Source organism: Phaseolus vulgaris, chromosome 3 (genome assembly GCF_000499845.2).
Source record: "Phaseolus vulgaris cultivar G19833 chromosome 3, P. vulgaris v2.0, whole genome shotgun sequence".
Lineage (NCBI taxonomy): Eukaryota > Viridiplantae > Streptophyta > Magnoliopsida > Fabales > Fabaceae > Phaseolus > Phaseolus vulgaris.
The window spans coordinates 39,009,074-39,030,584 of NC_023757.2; the positions used below are offsets into that span (position 1 = coordinate 39,009,074).

The 21,511-nt window shown below is 31.5% G+C and overlaps 1 protein-coding gene across 3 annotated transcripts; it reads right to left on the reverse strand.

Moving 5' to 3' along the window:
- Positions 1 to 5,091: 5,091 nt before the first annotated feature.
- LOC137807569 (uncharacterized) lies at positions 5,092 to 12,242 on the reverse strand. Of its 3 annotated transcripts, none has more exons than XM_068608278.1 (10): positions 11,852 to 12,242; positions 11,676 to 11,743; positions 11,541 to 11,602; positions 11,285 to 11,434; positions 10,526 to 10,702; positions 8,901 to 9,113; positions 6,788 to 8,481; positions 6,269 to 6,334; positions 6,111 to 6,180; positions 5,092 to 5,855 (listed from the first exon to the last, which is right to left on the reverse strand). In XM_068608278.1, the coding sequence occupies exons 1-10, from the start codon at positions 12,049 to 12,051 to the stop codon at positions 5,172 to 5,174; spliced, it is 3,384 nt and encodes a 1,127-aa protein (XP_068464379.1). In that variant the 5' UTR covers positions 12,052 to 12,242; the 3' UTR covers positions 5,092 to 5,171. The 3 variants fall into 3 exon arrangements, with proteins under 3 accessions (XP_068464379.1, XP_068464380.1, XP_068464381.1); XM_068608279.1 differs by having other exon boundaries at positions 10,526 to 10,690; positions 11,852 to 12,221; XM_068608280.1 differs by lacking the exons at positions 11,541 to 11,602; positions 11,676 to 11,743; positions 11,852 to 12,242 and having other exon boundaries at positions 10,526 to 10,716; positions 11,285 to 11,411.
- Between the last annotated feature and the right edge of the window lie 9,269 nt (positions 12,243 to 21,511).

The window sequence follows — 21,511 nt, forward strand, 5'->3', positions numbered from 1 at the left end:
TAATAACTTATCGAGATAACTCAAAATAGGGTTGCTCGTTGGGTTTGATCATTCAATAACTCAATCTGACCTAATCTAATTAAATTATATTGGATTCAATTTTATTTATGTTTGAGTTAAAATCGACATAATCACTAACTTACTTTTAAAATGAGTTGAGTGATTGGTATAGTATAGGTGATTCAAGATCAACTTAAGACATTCTTATATTTCTCTCACATTCACTTGCATTTCATATAACTTTAGGCGAATCTAGCAATGATGGTGCATCTTTATTTGTCTTTGTATTTTGATGTTCACCTATGTCACGTCTCAACCTTAACATCATACAGATAAACATAAACATTCTCATGGCACTACTTCTTCTTTTTATCAACCCTAATATTTTTATCTTTGTTGTTTATCTTTGTCATTTGTCTCCACCACATCTCAACCCTAACATCAAACAAACAAATTTAAACATTCTTTACATCAGTTATACTCTTCTCAACTTTGTTTGTGATGTGAGTTGATTTTTAGATGGTTTCATTTTATGGTGACACTTTTACATAGAGTTGAGATTTTAACAATTTATGGTGAAAACTTAAGGAAGATTCTCACTGGACACGAACTTAACTAGATGGTTAAGTAAGTGTGAAGGTTCACTTCACAAAGACAAAGATGAAAAATCAATATAAAGTGATAGATGGAATGCAATGTGGAATGGAAATGGCAATAAGGTAAGCATCAATGGTGGTCATGGCCAAACCAAATGATGAACCATAAGCATATAACAAAAAGCAAAAGCAAGAGTAAGAGTTCGACAAAGACATATATGAAATGGAAATGAATTGAGAAGAGTGGAAGAAGAGTAGCTTATGGAGTGGTTGTGAGAGGGATTCACGTCGCTTGGGTGTGGTAGCCACCTAGATGAGTGAAGGGTTGCCACTTCTCACACCACTCAATATAAGACCTAGTCAAGAGGATTCAAACCTCACACACTTCTCACACAATTTGTGCAGAGTAACTTTTCGCTTCAAAATTAACATGTAATACATGAAGTAAAGGCACCCTATTTATAAGAATGGGTGCCTGGGTGGCCAAGAAGGGCAAGGGTAGGATGGAAAATAAGGGAGGGGCGACCTAGGAGGGTTGACTAAGGTCAAAATCGCACCTTTAGGCTCTCCTTCTAGAAATTAGGTCAAAAATCATAATTCTAGATGTCTTGTCTTGAAAAAGTGGGCTTGGATCAAGCCCAACTATGAGCACAACTCCTATTTATGCTAAAGGCGTCTATTCTATCCTATCTTGCTATTTGGACCCCTAAAGAGAGTCCAAATTATTTACAACTTGTTTTATTCTAACAAGACCAAAAGGAAGAACATTTGATGCTCTGGTTTGTGTCCATTTCTCCCTTTGGTGAGGTCTGCTAGATCCTTAGTGAGGTCTTCACTTGATTGATGAGATGACTTCTCATAGTGTGAATGGTAATGTGCATCCTTAGTAATCTTCTTGTTGGCTTGGTTTGTATCAGTTTGCCTTTGTCGTTCATCTTTGTTGCGTCTTTTTCAACACAATCTCATATTTGATCTCTGTTTTTCAAGCAAAATATTTTGCATTTTAGTTTTAACTTCTTTTACATGAAAACATTATTATCTCTTTGTCATTGTCTTGCTAATAATTTACACAAAACAAGTTGCAGAAAGCACACCAGCATCGTTTTGCATGATTTTAATGTGTTTTTTTGCAATTAATTGAGTGGATAGGGTGGGTGGGTGGTGACAATGTTGATTTGTAATTATTTATGGTAATTTATAGTTGTTTAAGTGTTCTCACAAATGAAAAATATTAGTTGTACTGGGTTTATCACTGGCAGGGGAAGTATGATGCCTAAAGTTTTATACACCAGTAATATCCTTTAATGGTCATACTCAATTTGTATCATTTGAAGCTCAATCATCATTAGTGGTGGAGGTTCTTATAGAACCAAACTCATTTATAATTCATGCCAAGGTCTCAAGAGAAAACCTATAAAAACTCCTTCAAAGGTAAGGGTGGACAAAAAATCCAAATTGCCAAATCCAATTCATAATTATCCAAATTCATAGTACTTTTAATCCATTTAAATGGATTTATCTCAAATTTAAATCTATATTTTCAAATTTAAGTCCAATCCATTTAATTAGATATGGATTAGATATAGATTGAATACATTTTTGGATTATCCAAAATGGATTTTGGGTTGGATTTTGACTTGGCCCGGGCTCAGGTTGAGCCAAGTCAATCCGGACCCAGGTCGAGCAAAGTCAGCCCAAGTCGAGTTTAGTCGGTTCGGATCAAAGTCGAGCCGAGTCAGTTCAGGTCCAAGTCGAGCCTAATCGGCCCAGGCTAAAGTCGAGTCGAGTCGGCCCAGGCCAAAGTTGAAACGAGTCAACCTGGGCCCAACTCTAACTTAGTGGTTCAAAGCCCAAGTTGAGTCGGCATTAAGCCCATGTCTTGCCAAGTTGACCCGGGCTGATGTTGAGTCGAGTTAGCCCGGGTCGATGTCAAGCCGAATCGGCCCATGTCGATGTCGAACCGAATCGACCCATGCCGATGTCGAGCAGAGTCGACCCGGGTCGATGTCGAGCTGAATCGGGCTAAGCTCATGTCGAGCCAAGTCGGCTTGGGCCCATGGAGAGCCTAATCAACCCGAGACAATGATGAGCAGAGTCGGCCCGGGCGGATGTCAAGCCGAGCCGGCTCGGGTCGATGTCGAGCCGAGTCGACTCGGGCCCATGTCGATCCAAGTTGACCCGGGCCCATGTTGATCCGATGTCGAGCTGAGTCGGTATGGGTTGATGTCGAGTTGAGTCGACATGGCTGATGTCAAGCCGAGTCGGTCCTGGCCGATGTCGAACCGATTCGGCCCAGACCCATGTCGAACTGAGTTGTCCCGGGCCAAGATTTAGTCAGAACCGAGCCCATGTAGAGCCAAGTAGACCCAAACCTAGATTGAGCCTAGTCGATTTGGGTCGTTGTTGAGTCGAGTCGACTAGGTTCCATGTCGAGTCGAGTGGGCCAAATACCATGTTGAGCCGAGTGGACCCAAGCTCATGTCGAGCAGAGGCAGTCAAGACCCAAATCAATATGAATTTTATATAATTGATAAAGGGGATTTAATATAGATTTAATCTATTTTAAATAGATTTAAAAAAATCCAAATAAATTTGATCATCAAATCCATCCATTTTATTGCATCTAGATTGAATTATGAAAAATTCTCCCCGACCAACCCTCTTCAAAGATTAAGTTTCATTAGAATATGATACATGACAATGCAATGTGTATTTGCAAGAATTATGGCAAGCCATATAACGTTAATAAGAAACAAAAACATTAGTTATTGGAAAGAATGTAAGGGTGAGCCTAATATCATGAAATTGAAACATCTTAAACTCAACCAAGAAAAGTTTGTGTCGTGTATTTTCTTCTTACGTCTTAATTTAAACAACTTTTTTACCACTTAATTTATTAACTTTTTATGAAACCCTTGAATTAATTTTTATAATCATTGTATTTTTTTAAATTATAAAATTATAACTTTTAAAAAAAATTAAAAAAAAAAGAATTACGAAAAGAGAAAATAAAATAAAATTAGTTTAATAAATTGAAAAAACATCTTTGAATAATTAATTCAAATAAATTTTATAAATTAGTTTATAGATTATAAAGATGTTTAGTTTTTTTTTTCTTTTTATAAGTTTTTTTGAAATATTTTACTTAACCCAATTTTAATAATGAAAAATGAAAATCTACTCGCTTTTACGTCATAAGTTTAATCCTCGTAAGTTATTTCATTTTTCACTTTTTGTTGTTTTGTTTTTTTAAGTCTTTCCTTCTATTTCATAGCGTACAAACTCTCAACGTTCAGAAATAAACAGTGTGTAATTAAAATAAAATGTTTAATACATTTTTAAATAAATATTTGAGAGTTTATTATGTGAGAATTAGTCTTTTGAGTTGGATTTTTCTCTTGTATTTTTAAGTCATTATAATTTTATTAAAAGTAAGTAATAATAGAATTAAGATGTAAAATTAATAGAGTCCTTACCAATAGACTGGTACTGATAGAGTAGAAGCCTACTAAACATGGATTCTTAAAGGAATTAACTGATAGTTGCTTTTGGAGTTTGGGTAAATGGTATTTAATATTTATGCATAACTTTATTACAATCATCACTAATGGGCTTTTATATTATTTTTTACATAATAAAACTAGTGAAATAAATATTTTAATATGCTATTTTCCTTTTTTTAACATTATTACTGGTGTCAATAATTTTTTTGGACTTTTTATATTCAAACGCTCCTCCTATTTTTACTATTTTTTTTTCCGTAGGGATTAAATTCTTTAAAATTAAATTAATTTCATTAAAATCAAATGTTGCTTTCTTGACTGGAGAATAGCACAACTCATTTAAGACCTTATGGATTACCTTTGAAAATGAAAGTTGTGGATTGTGGATGAGCCTAGAGTGGTGAGAGAAAAACCGGTAACTTATAGCTCGCCCTATCCGAAAGACATGTCAAGGTGCATTAAGTAATCATCTTATGGCATCTCCATTCTAAAGTTACTTTATAAGATTTTAATTTATTTTTTATGAACTTTACTGCTTTATATCATTTTTAATTTCTTTTTCAATTTTAACTGATATAAACATTTTATAACACTTGCATCCTAATTAATGGTTTATTTAGTAATTGGTAAAAATATTATTTTAAGGCATAAATACATTGTTTATTTTTATGACAAATAATTTTGTTTTATATCAATAATAAAAAAAAATTATAAAACCTAACTCTTAAACTTATAATTCTTTATATGATTATTGGAATGAAAATATTCGTAGTAGACATGACATTACTTAAACTAATTTGATGCATTTTTTCGGGTACATGATGTGTTTTTCCATTAATAAAAACAGTATGTTAAATTAACTCTAACATTGATTTAATATGATCTCTGGTGAATAGCCTACCGCCACATATGTAATTGATTACTTACTAGAAGTTATTATATTCTGACATTCCTTAGTTTTTTGCGATTTAAAAATTGCTAATCAAGACAAGTTAAAATAAATTTATCTGAATAAATAATAATTCAGGCTTCTATGAGTATAATGGCATCTATAAGCAGCATTCAAAGCAAGTCAGATAGTTTTTATCAGCATCTGCAATATAGCTTCAGGATCTCTTATTATCTCCTCCTGGCTTTCTTGCGAATCATCGTGACCTTGTGTAAAGTCTGCATTAGTGTAAGTTCTAATTCCTGGGCCATGTCCTCCAGTATCCTTCTCCCTTCCTTGCTGTGCTCGCCTAACTTCCTTTTGATGCTCAGTCAGTTCTAGCCTCCTCTTTTTACTACTTAATGGAGGTGCCTCTTTTAGTTTATCCAACACTAGTTCCACCCTCTTAGAAGTCCTGTTATGTTTCGCAGAGACCCTATATCCCTGTACAGGATCATTGGCTTCCTCAGGAGAATGACATTTCGGAAGACATGGTAGGCTTCTCTTCTGGACCTTTAATCTTCCATTTCTGGATAGCCTGTCCAGGACACAAAGAAGACTCGAGGGGAAATCCAAAATAATTTGCTGACCAAATGTAGAATTCCAAAAGTTGATGGTTGGTTCTGAAATAGAGGGATGTGGGTGATTGAGAGTTTTTTCAAATAGAGGTTCATGAAGTTTGAGCAAAGCGGAACCAAAGTTTATAGGAGGTTGACTTCTTCTTAAGCAGCTTAGAATTTCGGTCCATAGAAGTTGGAGTTGGAAGTTTGTTCTATCATCCTGCATTCCCATATTTGATAGCCATTCAAGTAGTGGGAAGGAAACAATCTGCAGCCAAGTATACGGAAGATTAAAGGCTTGTTTGATGAAACGAAAAATACCGAGTAATGGCAAATTAAACGCATCTGCCCCCCTCCCCCTAAGCCGGTATCATAACTGAGTTGAACCTTCTATCATGGACTAATTATTAGTACTGAAGTAAACCCCCACCCTCCGAAGTTGCAGCATATAATTAAATACACATGTTTCATAAAAGCTACTTCAACGAACTGAGAATGAGAAGTAAGAATAGAAGGAACAAACCTTCAGAAAATGAAGAATATCTTGCTTCGAGTGAAGGCAACTAATAAAACATGCCAACGCAGAATATAGCCTGACATTTATGATAAAGTAACAGTCAAGTAGAGTTACTAATTAAACAACCAAGAATGCATTGCAGGAGACAGCTTATATTGACTTACCTAGAGGTCCCAACAAATCCAGGCAGCGGGTCTCTAACCGTTTTTATCCTCAATAAATTCATATACCTGAAATGTGACATGAAAATTATCAGTAGAAATAACAGCAATTAGAGTAGGTTAGGTAAACCCTAAACCCAAAGGTAGTGTTATGATCAAAATAATACTTATACAGGCTAAGTAAAGCAGCAAAATACAAATTAGCAAGTTAATTACTTGAATAAGTTGTGACCCAAGAAATAGAATAGACGCCTATTTATAAAACTAAAAACAAAAGGACTAGTATATGTCGAAATGCCAGTGACATTGCTTTTACATCCCCAACTCAACACGGGACGATAGCAATATCAGGCTAATAAAAAGAGTAGATCCATTTTGAAGATGCACTGTTTCTACCATTCAACTTATATTATCCAAAGATATGACACAGATACCCCCACACAATCAAAAAGAGGCATGGCAATCACGTATTAAACAACTAGAAAGGCTCCTCATATCCTTACAAAGCATGTTGAAACTTACTTGGCAACAAAATTCAAGCAGTTCTTTATACAGAACAAAATTTTCCTATCACGGTCAAATTTACTTCTGTCCAATTCCGAAACTAATTCCAAAGTCTGAATCTGTTCTAGAATGCAAATCAAGAAATTGCCAGTTAAATGAAGGAAACCAAGATCCACATCATTGCATGCGAAGTCAAAATCAGCACCGCTCTCAACCATGCCACTATTTTCATCAAGGTAGCTGCTAAAGAGCAAGCACAGGTCCCCAGAAAAATTGGTGGTTGATGAACATCCAGTGAACACTGTACAAAGAGATCCGTGAAGTGCTTTCCATGTTTGAATAACCTGTTCAAACCTCGGCATTCTTTCTGGTGATACAGGATATTTATCAAAACATGCGGTAGCATTTGTCACGGTCCTTCTTGGAACTTCAGAAAGGGCCAAGATGGGGTAAATTAAAAGATGGCATATGGAAGAATATACAGTGCTGTCAGACAAGGCATCCTGTAGTGACTTGCAGTTTGCAACAGATACACAGTAGTCCAGACCTTGGGCCAATGCTACCCATATGTTTAAGTAAATTGGTTGAACGTGTCTGTACAAGAAACTAATACTGGTGAGGAGATCTTCCAGGGGATCACTTGAAGAAAACATAAATTTAAAATATTCACACATCCCTTGTGATACGTGATCTGTTTGATGGGATTTCATGGTTAACTGAACCATCATGTAGAAGTACAGTGCTATCAAATAAACCAATGGAGAAACCTTATCCATATAAGAAACACAACTGACACTAAGAAATTTTATATGTTTGTTATGATCAACTGATTGCATGTCTTCAATGTACTTCAGATCTAAAGAAATTTTGTACAGAGGTGATCCCAAGATAGAAGGACCTAACTCCTTTGTGATGGCATCTATAAACTGAATGGAAGTACAATAAACATCGGAATTTTCTCCAACATCCGAGCATAAATCTTCACATACTTTCTTGATGAATGTTATTGATGAGGTCAAGCACTGCATAATACCATCATAATTAGTAGATGGACTTTCCACATGCAGTTTGGCTCCTTTCAGAGTATGTATAAATAACTTCAAAGCAGCATCATAAACATGACTTCTATGATCATAAGTGACAGTTGGCAGCGATGCTTGATGGATAAGATGAAAAATCATACTCAGATAAAAGTCCAATTGATTGATACTCCAGGGCATCCATCTAATTAGGTGTTGCTTCCAAGAGCATTTTCCAGATTGAGAATGTCCGTTTTCAGAGTTTTTGTGGCTTACCAGGCCAGTTGACTGGTAAAGGACCTCCCTACTCTTCTGTGAAATACTATCAGTAAGCAGATCAAGACCCAGGTTCCATAAGCAGATGTTCTTGCTATCGGGTCCATTCTGAAATATTGCTTTAAGTATAGGCTTTAAGACTATTTTTATCATTGATGGTTCATTGACAGAGATATCAAGCTTATGTAGCAAATAACACCACGTGTTTAAGCAGGATGAATGAACTGATAAATCACATTTACTGGACATGATGCCAATCAGTGGCATCATTATTAGCTTTATGCTTTTGGAAAATCCATTTGCTTGATCATCACAATTTTTCCTTCCTAATAGAGAATTCTCCTCTGCTGATGCGTTTTTCTCAGAAACCAATATTGGACAGTGAACAAGAGCGTCAATAAGACCTTCCCAAGCAACCTGTACAGAAGGCACATGAAAGGGTCACATAAGCAACAATAAGTAAATGATGTTAACACCTAATAAGTGTTCTGTGCATTGGTATCTAAGGGCGTGTTTGGTAGAGATGGAGAGGGACAGAATTGATTGTTTAGTAGAGGGAGAAAAAATAATTTGTAGAACCCACTATTGTTTCACAATCACTACTCGATCAAACTAAATATGCAATTTTATTTCTCTTTTCTCAACTTTATTCTTCTCTATTTCCATTTCCTCCGTTTATTTCCTCAAAACCAAATACAGCATGAATGTCAACCATAATTCTTTAAGCCACTTTCTATCATGTCACTTTAATATTGAACAGGTTTACATGCCAGACATAGTTCATCTTTGTGAATCATGGATGAGATAAAAGTAAACCAGCAACTCGTATATAATACCAGCGTAGCTATTTGAACTTGAGGATCAATATCTGTAAATGTACGTTCAGGAATTTTCAGCATATCATTAACGAGATGCCTACTCTTTAAAGCATGGGATCCAAGCATTCGGACAAACCATCCCCATGCACAAACAGCCTGCGTCTTCATACCATTGTCTAGCAAAACCTTCATCCCACTGAGCAATTTTATCTTCAGATCTTTGACAATGACCTAATGGACAAAAAAGGTAAGTTGACAATGACACCAAAGAGCACGAGTTTAAACTTAGGTAAACCTTACAGACCAGGCATGATATGTCATGGACAATACAAATTTGATTTCCATTTTGCAGTACCACAAAAGTAATTTATATAAAAATATAGTATAGGGTGGGCATTGGATTTTTTATATCCAATCCAAATCCAATAAAATTGATTGGATTCCAAATCTATTTAATTGTATAAAATTGATGATTATTTATTTAATATAATTTAAACTTGGATTTAAATTCATATCCATTTAATTTGAATAAAATTGGCACTAAAAAACCAGGAAATTTAGTTCATAAATTCAATTTCTGTTTTATTTGAATTAATTTATTTTTTTACTAAAAATAATGAAGATATTTTTCAAAATTAAATTGGTAAATTTGGGAAAGAGAGTGATCATATACAATTGTTAATAGCACGATGGCTCAACAAAAAGATACATGTATTTGGTGATTCTAATTGAAGTTTTCCCTTTTTTCCTTTGTGTATTACTTTTTCTCACTGCTTAATTATTTTTGCATATAAATGTTTTTCTCATATTTTGATCATGTGGCAATATGATGAGCACTATGTGTCTATCTAATTTTAATATAATGACTTTTGCTTGCAGAAATTTTCTTATTTCCTTTAATATTAGTCTTTAAAATACAATGAATTATTTATGCGATGAACAAGACCTAGTGGCCTTTATAAGTTGGTTGGCCTAGTTAAGCTTATTTGCTTGTTTGTAGGTTTTTCTATAACTCAGGTCATGTTAACAAACTTTTAGGTCAGATCAGGCTGCTAAAAGACCACACTTAGGCTTTGAAAGAGGTTTGTAATAGGTAAATAGGTCAATAATGCCCTGGCCAAGGTTGAGGTCGCCTTGGCTGATACCGAGCCAAGGATGTCCCATCCAAGGTCAACCCAACAACATCCCAACTATGTTCTAAACCAAAGAAACAGTTTGCATAGAGTAAAAAAATATCAGGCGAAACCAACAAAAAATTACTTGACCAAATGATTTCTTAGGATGAGCATTGATTTTGGTTCTTTTTAAATCCAAATCCAATTAAGTGGATTGGATTAAAAATCCAAAGATATGGATTTGAATTTGAAACGGATCCATTAAAATGGTCTTAAAGTAATTTAGATCAGTATGATATGAATTCAATTTGAATATTTGGATTTTTTGTACACACCTTATAGGCAGTAGGGATTACAAGTACCACAAAGTGACAACCTTGACAAGATAAAAATAGTGTAGTTTGTTATCGTTTGCATAAGCACTAAAGCAACAGTAGTCTTAACAGCTTAAATAGCCATAATATAATCATGTCAATGCCACTAGAGGACGAACCATCACTTTATATTGAAATCACAATGTTTTGGTACCTTAGAAAGATCCAGAGAAGGAGGAATGACTGTGGATCTGATTTTCAACAGGCACCTTTCTGAGGCATCCCTCTCCCTCTTATCTGTGCTGAGAAGTCTTCTGTATATTGGGGGTGCCCATATAGGGGATGAGCCTTTCATTTGCTCGCTTAATTGACCTGATAGCTTCATTACAGCCTGTAATTCAGAGGCTAAGAGTATCAAAAGAAAACTGCCATGAATTTCAAGAATAAATATCACGAGATTCAGACCACTATAACCAGCCAGGCATGCATAAAAGAACATCATCTCTAGTTAGTGAGTGTTTAAAAGAATGAGCAAGAAGCTAGTATAACATTAAAAAAATTGAAATAAGGTACATTGGGCACAGTTTTGCTTTCAAGGTTTTAGTAACATTTGATACTGACAAGATATATATTTTGAGCTGAGTAAAAAAACTGATTATTTTTATCCTCTCTGCAATATATTTTAAGGGAAGAATGTCCGTCAACTTGGTAAGCATTGTTGAAAAACACTACAAGGGGGAATTGGTTTATCTATGAACCATTTAAAAAAAATGACTAGAAGTGTGGAGTTCGTTTATTTTGTTCCTAATTTTATTTGACAAAACTTTTAAGCAGTTCCTTAGGTTCTTTTAAAGCTATTCTATAAACAAAATTAAAGTTTCACCTTAGAGACTTATGCAACTGTGCTGACTTTAAATACAATTTTTATTATGGAATTATTAAAGCAACAAACAATAAAGAAAGGAAACTCTACCTGTGTAGCTTCAAATGTTGTTGACAAAGAACCCATGGGATTGTCTAGCGCGTGAACAATTGCCCGTAACAAATAATGAAAGTGAGTAACAAGAAATGGTGCACCCAACTGTTGGACAGACAAGCACCATACCCCTAAATTACAAGCAGACTGTAGCAATGGTCAAGACAAATAATGTAAACAACTAAACATAATACATAAAAACTCTACTAAAACTGAAAACACTAATCAAGAGTAAAAAGAACATCAAACTAGCCTTTAATTTTGTAGTCGTGATAAGTTTGGGCAATGCACTCAGAACTAAATTGGCATCATTCACTGCAAAAACAAGGGAAAATCAGCTTTGCAAAACCAAATCGATAAGTTGAAACACAACAGCGAAACCAGATACCTCGAAGGACGGAAACGATGGATGGGTGATAAAGCATGAACCCCAAACACTTCAACGCTTGAGTGGCTCTGACGGATAATCAAATAGATTAATTAATGGAAATTCTAATTCTGCAGAGAGAACGTAGAAAGAGGTAAAAACAATTAAATGGTGAGAAAGCGGAAGTCGATGCTCACATTTCTTCGTCATGGTCGTCGAAGAGGTCGGAAACAATGGAGGAGATTATGGATTGGGCGGAGTGAGCAAGGGATTGGAGCGCAGAAGCGTTGACGCAAGAATGCTGCTGAAATTGCAAGAGGGATGAATAGCCTGATGATTTGTTGAACTTGTTATCTGAAGAAATTATACTGCGGATTTCTTGAATCTCTTCTGACATTGTTTCCTTGCAAAGCTTTCTGAAGGAAGAAACAACTCACTCGCAGTCTCACACTACCTCATCGGCGTCGCCGGAGAAAGACGCCAGAAACCAATCTTTCGCGCCAAAACCCGGTTTCGCGGTAAACCCTTACACTGAAAAATGCGGTTTAATCGATTAAAAATGCTATCAGAAAAACACCACTCTGAAAACGCTCTCTTATGTGAAAAAAAAGTATTTAAAAAATGTGGTACTTACTAACACTCTTTTATTGAATATTTTTTTATTTCTTAGTAATAATAAATGAATGAATGATTGGTTCTATGTAATAAATATTTTTAAATGGATTTCAGCAATATATTTTTAAATGAATATTTTATGCTGTATTTCTTAAACTATATAAAAAGTATGATTGGTGAAAAAAAAAATTGAGAATTTTTGGAGAGTTAAGTTTTAAAAATATGAACTGGTTTTTAAAGATAACTGAAATATAAGATGCAAAACAAACAAACAAAAATCAGATACATATAACTTGTTGCAACATTACAAATAAAACAAAAAAATTACAGATAGTTAGAGTTCAGTAATAATGTATTACAGAATAATAGAAAAAAAAATCAAACATAAAATACAAAATAATATAATTACATCATAAAAATAATAGAGAATGTTCATATATTCATACATGTTTAAACAGCTTTGTTATTTGTTTAAGTTATCCTGACAATTAAAAATGTGTTCTTAACAACTTTGTACAATAAAAAAAATAGTTGAATGAATTAAATTTAATATGTAGTATAAACAAATTAAAAGGGATGTTCTTTGTACTTGAAATATAATAAACATATTTACTAACATGACAAACGAGTTCATATTTCTAGCTATTTTGAATTCTTGTAAAACATTTTACTTTAAAATTGAAAAAAAAAAAACAAGTTTTGATTTACATAGGATCGATATATCATTTTCATGTCAAAAACATATAGAACATCCAAGACAAAGGTCACTTTATATACTTTATGTTAGATTAATAAAAATATTAATTATAATATTTGTGTTAATGTAAATCCACCAATTTGAGGATTGAAATATATATAGTAAAACAATTATATATTTAATAATATTTATTATTCTCAATCAACAAATATAGATATTTTTTAAACAAAACACTCGGATCAAAACACAATAGAAACTAAGAATCAATATAAAAAACCAAAAGAACATTAGAAAAAAAAAAAAGGAAAATGTGACATTGGCCAAAGTTATAAATTTTTCAAGTTAAAAAATTAAACTCCATAAGTTATTTATCACCTACTGAAAACTTATGACTTAAGTTAAGTGGTTCAATGAAACAAATTCTTTCACTTAAGTTAGGTCGTTCAATACCAAAATCCTTCAATCTAACTGATTTTAGATTAATAATGTGGTTAATGTGAGATGGTTAGACAATATTTTTATTGAAAAAAAAATATACATTAAATTTTAAGTTTAAAGTTACTATAAAGCTTTTCTAGATTTTTATTACTCCTAAAAAATTAAAATATATTTTTTTTTTTATTTTTTTTTTTATAAAGTTTTCGTGTTAGGTATCACTATGCAACTTGACATCTCAGCTAAGCTGACACCTCAATTAATAACAATCATATGCCATCACATGAAAAAAAATATTATTAAAAAAGAAAAAAGAAATAAAATACAAAAATATGGGGGGACTAGACCAAAACCCATATGTTAACACAAACGATACATAGGTAGATTATACCTATTCATAAAGAATTCTAAGAACAGACTAGCTGGGAGTCTATTATACCAATGAAATGATTCTCTATGAATAAATCCTAAATTAGCCAACTTATCAGCACACGCATTCCCTTCACGAAAAATGAGTTACCCTATACCTGATTGTCCTACAAAAATTAAGACAAGTATTCCATCGATTATGAAGCATTCATGGAACATTAGTTCTAGCAGTAAACGCAGCACAAACTAAGGCAGAATCACATTCAAGCCAGACATTAGTAAGTCCCATTTTTTGAGCTTCCTCCATAGCATGTATAACTCCATAAAACTCAACAACCAAAGCAGTTTGAACTTCAAGAAACGCTGAAAAAGCACCAATAAATTCTCTCATACTCCCACGAAAAATACATCCACAAGTAGCAAGACCAGGATACCCCTAGCAGCCCCATCAGTATTAATTTTGACCCAACCTGGTGAAGGAAATTCCCATCTAATAGGAAGAGGACGGAGAACTTTACCACTACGAGTCTTAATACCGAAAAACTTAATCACGTTGAAGTCCAACATATAATTCTTCATTGAAGCTTTAGACGAATTTTCCACTAGTTATTATTGTTGATAATTTATTTTATAAATTCAATTTCTATAGTACGATAAAATTTGATATTTTAATAAAATCAAAACTAAACTATTAATATATTTCTCATCGCTTAATTGAAACGATCTCTTTAAATTAATCTTATTAAATAAGTTATTTAAAAAAAAAAATATTGTTTGACATACTAGTCCGTGAGTCTCTCAATTGGGCCAAACTGGGTTAAGATAACTATTGAAACTTGATTTTTACTTTAAAAATATCTCTATATCCACCAAAAAACTATTTAAACGTCGGTGAATTTTCTTTCTTCCACATAAAAAATAATAAACCCCCATAATAACGAGGAGGGAAGATGGGATGGAAAAAAAATGAAAGAGGTTATTTAGATTAAAGAATAAATAAAAATTGAGAGAGAAGAAGTAAAAAAATTATTAATGATTTGATTGTTATGATAGATTAAATTTTATCTTTTCAATTAATGTATTTGTAAATTTACCTTATTATCATTGCTTAAAGGTAAATTTGGATTTAATATTAAGAAAAAAAATTATAGCTATTAATAATGTAAAAAAATAAACTTTTATTAAATTAAATTAAATTAAATTGAAATCGAAATAAAATTATATTTAAAAAATTCAAAATGTTAATACAAAAATTTAAATGAATTAAACTTTGAAATAATCAACTTAAATTGATGTTTCGTGTTTAATTGCGTAATTAAAATTAGACGTACAAAAGTATAAGAATATATCATAAAAATAAAAAGTTACATTATAATAACTGAAATGAAAAATAAATAAACATGTTGGCTCATTCTAAAAAGTCCTATAATTAATCAAAACTTTCATCTAACATATTAATTCTCAAACCCTAAGACATACCTTGTCAAAATCTTTGTAAACATTGTGTTTAAATTGTTTAATCATTTTTATAACCCCTAAATACCACTTCACATTTGTAAAAGTATACGTGAATCATGGTGGATTTGGGGTATGATATTCTCAACATCATCATTATCATTTATAGGATTTTGATCTTTACCATATTATTGACGATGACCTTACCATATTATTATAAATCATTCACATTAATGACATTTAAAAAAATTAATGTTTTTTTCATTAAACCATTGTGATCACCTTGGTGATATGAGGCTCAACTTAAAAATCTACATCCCCCATGATGCATGTAATGAGATTGTCACATGAGAAACAATAATTTGTGAGTTTTTAATAGCAACCTCTAAATTGCCGCTTTGCATCCAATAACATGAAAGAGTGAAATGTAGTAGTTGTTGGTCAAGGAACATTTCTTCCATGCATAGGGAAGGAATATTATCACATGATATTGCACTCGACATGGAAATAGAAGAATTTGCTTCCAAATAATGTTCTCTCCAACCTTCACCTTCTTGATGTCAATTGTTAGAATTATAGGCCTTAAATAAGAGGAGGAATGAAATGTGTTATGAAAGATTTTCGCAAATATTGAAAGTAGATAGAAAGTCAACTAGGAATCAATGAATTAGAAATCAGTTCATTCAATTTCAAAATTGTTTTTAACGTGATTGCAAAAAATCAATTGGTTGTTTTTGTGAAACAATTGGTTGTTTATACCAGTAGTGTTAAAAACAAAGCAAAAACAATTTTAAAAGAGAGAAATGATAGAGAAATTAACACAGAGAGTTTTATACTGGTACACTCTTTATCAAGAGTTATATTCAGTCCTCAGTAACCACTGAGAATTGAGAAGCAACCATAAACCTTTATTACACACGACAAACCAAAGTAGTGATCTTGAACCTTTCAAGAAAACACACCACCTTTGGCAAATAAACCACATATTTCAGAACAACCTCTAAATATGCACAACAAGAATTCTCACAAAAATACAGTAGTCAAGAGAGAAAGGAATGGGTACACATATGTACAATCACAGATTAAAGCAAAATGAATACAACACAATTTTATTTCACTCTTGGAAAAAGATTTAAAGCTTTTAGCAATCTTGGAAAACTGTTTTGAATAATTTCTCTTGAATTCATTTAGATTAGAAGCATAAAACAACTTATTTAAACTCTAATCAGTTGGTTAAAGCATTTAATGCAAGAGTCAAAAACAGTTTAAATCATTTAAAACATATTAAAGTCACTTAACATAACTATGTTAAGGTTTTCAGAAAACACGAAACCATCGATTCAATTGGTTTGACGGCAAAGTCAACCAAAGTCAAGCCTTTACAAATACCTTTTCAAAATACACTAAGTGTAAACAATTGGTTGAATCGAAATTTCAACCGGTAGATTTTTCACTTTCATTTGAAAACACATATTTTCCAAAATTATTAAAATCAAACAACCTTGGATCATCAATTAGAGTGGATAACAAATTCAACTACTCTAAACACACACACACAACCAACAACAATGATCTTCATGCATTCCACTTGGATTTGGAGACATCAAAACACCTTGTTCAACCGTTGTTACTTGCAACACTTTGATTTTTGGGTGGTCCAAGTTGGGGAGGGTGGTAAAGGCCAATAAGTTGTTGTGTGTGATGACAGAGAAAGGTTATTTTCTTGATGAGATGACTTGTACTATATTGATGTATGGGATGTGTAGGAAGGGGAGGCGTTGACGTCATCATCCATTTGTGTACCAATTTGTGTCATTATATGCGCCACATTATTATCCACATAACGTCGTTGAATACAATCTAACACTAAGGATCACATTGAATTGTTCTAAAAAAAAGTTAGGACTATGTTAAATTTTTTAAAAATATAGGAACTAAATTTATTGTTGCCCTTTATATAGGAACTAAAAGGATAATTAAGACTTTATCTTATCATATTTGTTTATTAACAAAAATTTATGAATATGTTTACATGTGGTTGTATTTCATAATTTTAATTGTGTTTGTATAGTGTTGAATTTAATAAATTCGTAGTTATGGAATGATATTGAAAAGATAATACTTTTGTTACTACCGGTTGACTTGAGGGCCTTTGTACGTCTCACGATACTCCCACATTCGATTCTTTGTGCCTTCGTTCGTGTCTTTCTCTCGATCAAACACCTGAAATCACAAAGACAAAGGGTGCCCTAGAGGTCGTTTGCACTCTGACGCTAAAGTCAATATTAGGGTTAGGAAACACCAAAGTAAGTTGTAAAAATCTCGTGTAATATGTGTGTGTGTGAAGCGACGCAAATGAATAACGTACCTTACTAGGTTTGATACTTCCCTTTATATAGTATAGGGTTTCCACCGTTTCCATTACCCAAAATAGGCTTTCTGAGGGTGGACTTCAACGCCGTTGTTACCCACTCTTAAGGCAACCTGGCGCATGGGGTTCCCTAACTGGAGTGCAACCTCTGACGGGATGACACCTCGTGCACCTGATCTCTGGGGTCACCCGTCCTGGGAGCGTCCTAGCTGTTCACGTGTCATGCATGCAGCTCACCCCTGGAACGTGACCCTCACAAGTCGTATATTCTCCAGTGGCTCTTTACTTGTGTTACGCCTAAACACGTCATCCACACCACACACACGAACTCTCGCGAGTTAGGCTTCTCCCTAACTGATAACTGGTGTGTGGTCTGGGATCCTCCTCTCGTGGCCCAGCTTTGTCGTTCGAGTCACCAATGTCCGACCTCTCTATTGACACATCAGCACATCTTGGTGATCAATGTCTGACCACACTTCGGTACCTTGGCGCACATGCCTCACGAGACACTGACCCATGCCGCTTGTGGAATCCACCTTACGCGGCCCCATCATCACCAGTCGATGACAGATCGGTACAACTTTCAAATATAATATTAATGAGACTATTTTTTTTACATAATGTGTTGATGGGATATTTATATTATTTTCTTATAACCTAAATCTTTATATGAATTATTTTATTATTGTTAACTTACCTGATTATAATTGAATGTTAAAGACTTTAAGAGCAATAGTTACAATGATCTTCTCCTATATTTTGGATGTTTTAAATTTCACATTTTAAAAGATATACATTTATTGTAATTTGTTTTATTAATTATGGGTAATTAGATTCCATATGTTTTTAATAAAACTAGCATGTTTTATATTTTGATAAATGGAACTTTTTCTCTTAATTTTTTGAATATTACATTGCTTAAAATTTAATTAAAAATAATAAATCACAAATTAAAGTTTTAAATATATAATCAGATTTTTTATAAAAAAACATCATAAAAATTTATATTGTTAGAGGTTATAATTTATATTTAAAAATATAAAAAATTATATTTTCAATAAAATATTATTTTAATACACAAATAAATAATTTGATGTAAATATATTGAGGTCAAATTTGTGAATTTATTATTATATTTATTTATAATTTCAATACAAGTAAATATAAATAAAATATAAGTATATACAAGGAGCTAAATACTTATTTGCAAATATATATATATATATATATATATATTTATATTTTGTCGTTTAACAAGTTTTCTTTATCTCATTATATGATAACCTAATCTCACTTGTGATATTGATACTAATTTGTGGTTGATTTGATACCATTAAATTAAAAATGAATAAAAAATCTATTATTTTTATAAAAAATATTTGTAAACTTTAAGTTTTACTTTCATAATTTTTTTATTTAAGTTTTAATAAATATGTTATTTTTTAATAAAATAAAAAAATTAGTATCACTGTATTAAAAATATAAAAAGATGTATGTCATTTATTTAAAATATGAGAAAAATAAAAGTATATTTAAAAAAGAAAGAAACGTTAGTATTATTTTATTAGAAATGTAACGAGTATATATATATATATATATATATATATTATTAAATAAATAAAATATAACTGTAATTTGTTATGACCTCCATGTAAGTTCAGTTTTTCCTAATAACAAAAGTTAACTATCTCTTTGTTATTGTTAAAGGAATAAAAATAAGTTTGTCAAAAAAAAGTATTTACTATATCAATAATTAAAAATATTTTAGAATTGTTAAAATATGTATTATGAAGTCAATGTGAGATCTCCAACAATAAGATGCATAAAAAATAAAATATATTTTATCAAATATATTCAATCCAATAATTGTTTTTGTACTAAACATGATCGAAATTATTCATATTGGACACTGACTTTTATTGATATCATACTAACTTTTATTGATATCATACTTGACCGACGTTATTTCAACAAACCACACTAACATATTAACATACCAAATGATCTAAAAAACATTGTTAAACACTTGTTAGAGACATAAAATGACAAATAAATAAAAAATCATTAAAACACTAATTAACTAACTCTAGTCAACTCTAACATAAAATACTCTTAACTACTAAAAACTGGCTTGGATGTCAAATAATCTTTTGCAGCTACTCCTACTTAAATCAAGACCTGGAAAAAAAAAAGTTACTAACAAAGACGATAAGATAATTTAAAAAACACTCAATAACATTCATGAAGTAAAGATGAAAACACAATTCTAATTTATACGAAAACAACTATCCGTTAAAAATAGTTCCATAAAAAAACACTTATCATTTTAAATTAGTCCAAAGACAAATTAAAATACAAATGTTCTCCTTTAAGTTTAAATGTTTCACTTTGTTCTTTAAAAAGTCTTCTTTTAATCAAATTAATTATACCATCAATTTATTTTGGACATTTGACAAATTATAAGAGAAGTAGAAAAATATATCATTAAAAGTTTATGATGCAATAATAATAAATAAAAAATGAATTTTAGTAAGATAAAGGTTGACTATTTGACCCTCACTTCCTAATTAACACAAACAAATGCTTCAATCATCTTCATGTTTTGTTATGATGTAACAAAAAAAATTAAGCAACCACAATTGTGAATTCATCAGTAAAAACTTTCAAAACTGTTTAAGGTTCACACACTCACTTGGTTTAATTTGTCTCATTCCTTTTTGTTTTGTAATCCTTTGTTCTAATTAATCACACTTTTAAATTTTCATGTATCAATATTTCAACTACATTTAAAATATAGATTCAATCAAATTTTCCTTTCTAACCTTTGTCTACTTCATCTCACTATTTAGTATTTAAACACAAATTCTTTTTTTTTCTTGCACAATTCAAACTTAATATTGCAGTTTTTTTATTTGAGAAAAATAAAACCAGAAAACCAATTTAAATTAAAATTGTCAAAAATTCAAGAAAATAATAAAAATATTAAAATTTATTTATTAACAAATACGATAAAATGTTTTCAGAAAGACTTAGTAACCATTCTAAAGATGAAATCACATTCTTAATACTTAATAAACAACAATCCGTTATCAATAGCTCCATAAAAAAAAAAACACTCATCATTTAAAAATAGTTAAAATATAAATTAAAACACAAACATGATATTTGTCTTCTTTAGTTTAAATGTTCTACTTTGTTTTTTAAAAATCTTCACAAATTCAATTTTTTTTACACGTGACATATTATAAAATAAGTTGTAAGAAAGTAATAACTCCACAATGAAAATGGATATACAAATAAATAGTTTTGGTTTAATAAAAATACCGAAACTTCTTTATCAACAGAGACAATAAGATAGTTTCAGAAAGACTAGTAATCATCTTAAAGTAAAGATGAAATCACATTCTTAATCCATAAAAAACAACAATCCGTTATCAATAGTTTCATACAAAAAAACACTTATCATTTAAAAATACTTGAAATACATATTAAAATACAAACATTATATTTTCTCCCTAAGTTTAAATGTTCCACTTTGTTCTTTAAAAGTCTTTACAAATTGAAATTTTATTTTGACACGTGACATATTATAAGATAAGTTGTAAGAAAGTAATAATCTCCCAATGAGAAAGGGATATACAAATAAAATAGTTTTGGTTTAATAAAAATACTGAAATTTATTTATTAACAAAGACAATAAGATAATTTCAGAAAGACTCGGTAAAAAAAAACACTTATCATTTAAAAACAATTGAAATACATATTAAAATACAAATGTAATATTTCCCCCCTAGTTTAAATGTTCCACTTTGTTCTTTAAAAAGTTTTTATAAATTGAAAATTTATTTTGACACGTGATACTTAATAAGTTATAAGAAAGTAATAATTTCACAATGAAAAAAAATATACAAGTGA

What these genes read in the sequence shown, in the direction of transcription:
- LOC137807569 (XM_068608278.1), bottom strand. Translation starts at nt 12,051, where the DNA reads ATGTCAGAAGAGATTCAAGAAATCCGCAGTATAATTTCTTCAGATAAC. An exon ending in CAACATTTGAAGCTACACAG is followed by an intron (nt 10,703 to 11,284) that starts GTAGAGTTTCCT and finishes TCTGAATTACAG; the next exon opens with GCTGTAATGAAGCTATCAGG. An exon ending in ATATTCTTCATTTTCTGAAG is followed by an intron (nt 5,856 to 6,110) that starts GTTTGTTCCTTC and finishes ACTTGGCTGCAG; the next exon opens with ATTGTTTCCTTCCCACTACT.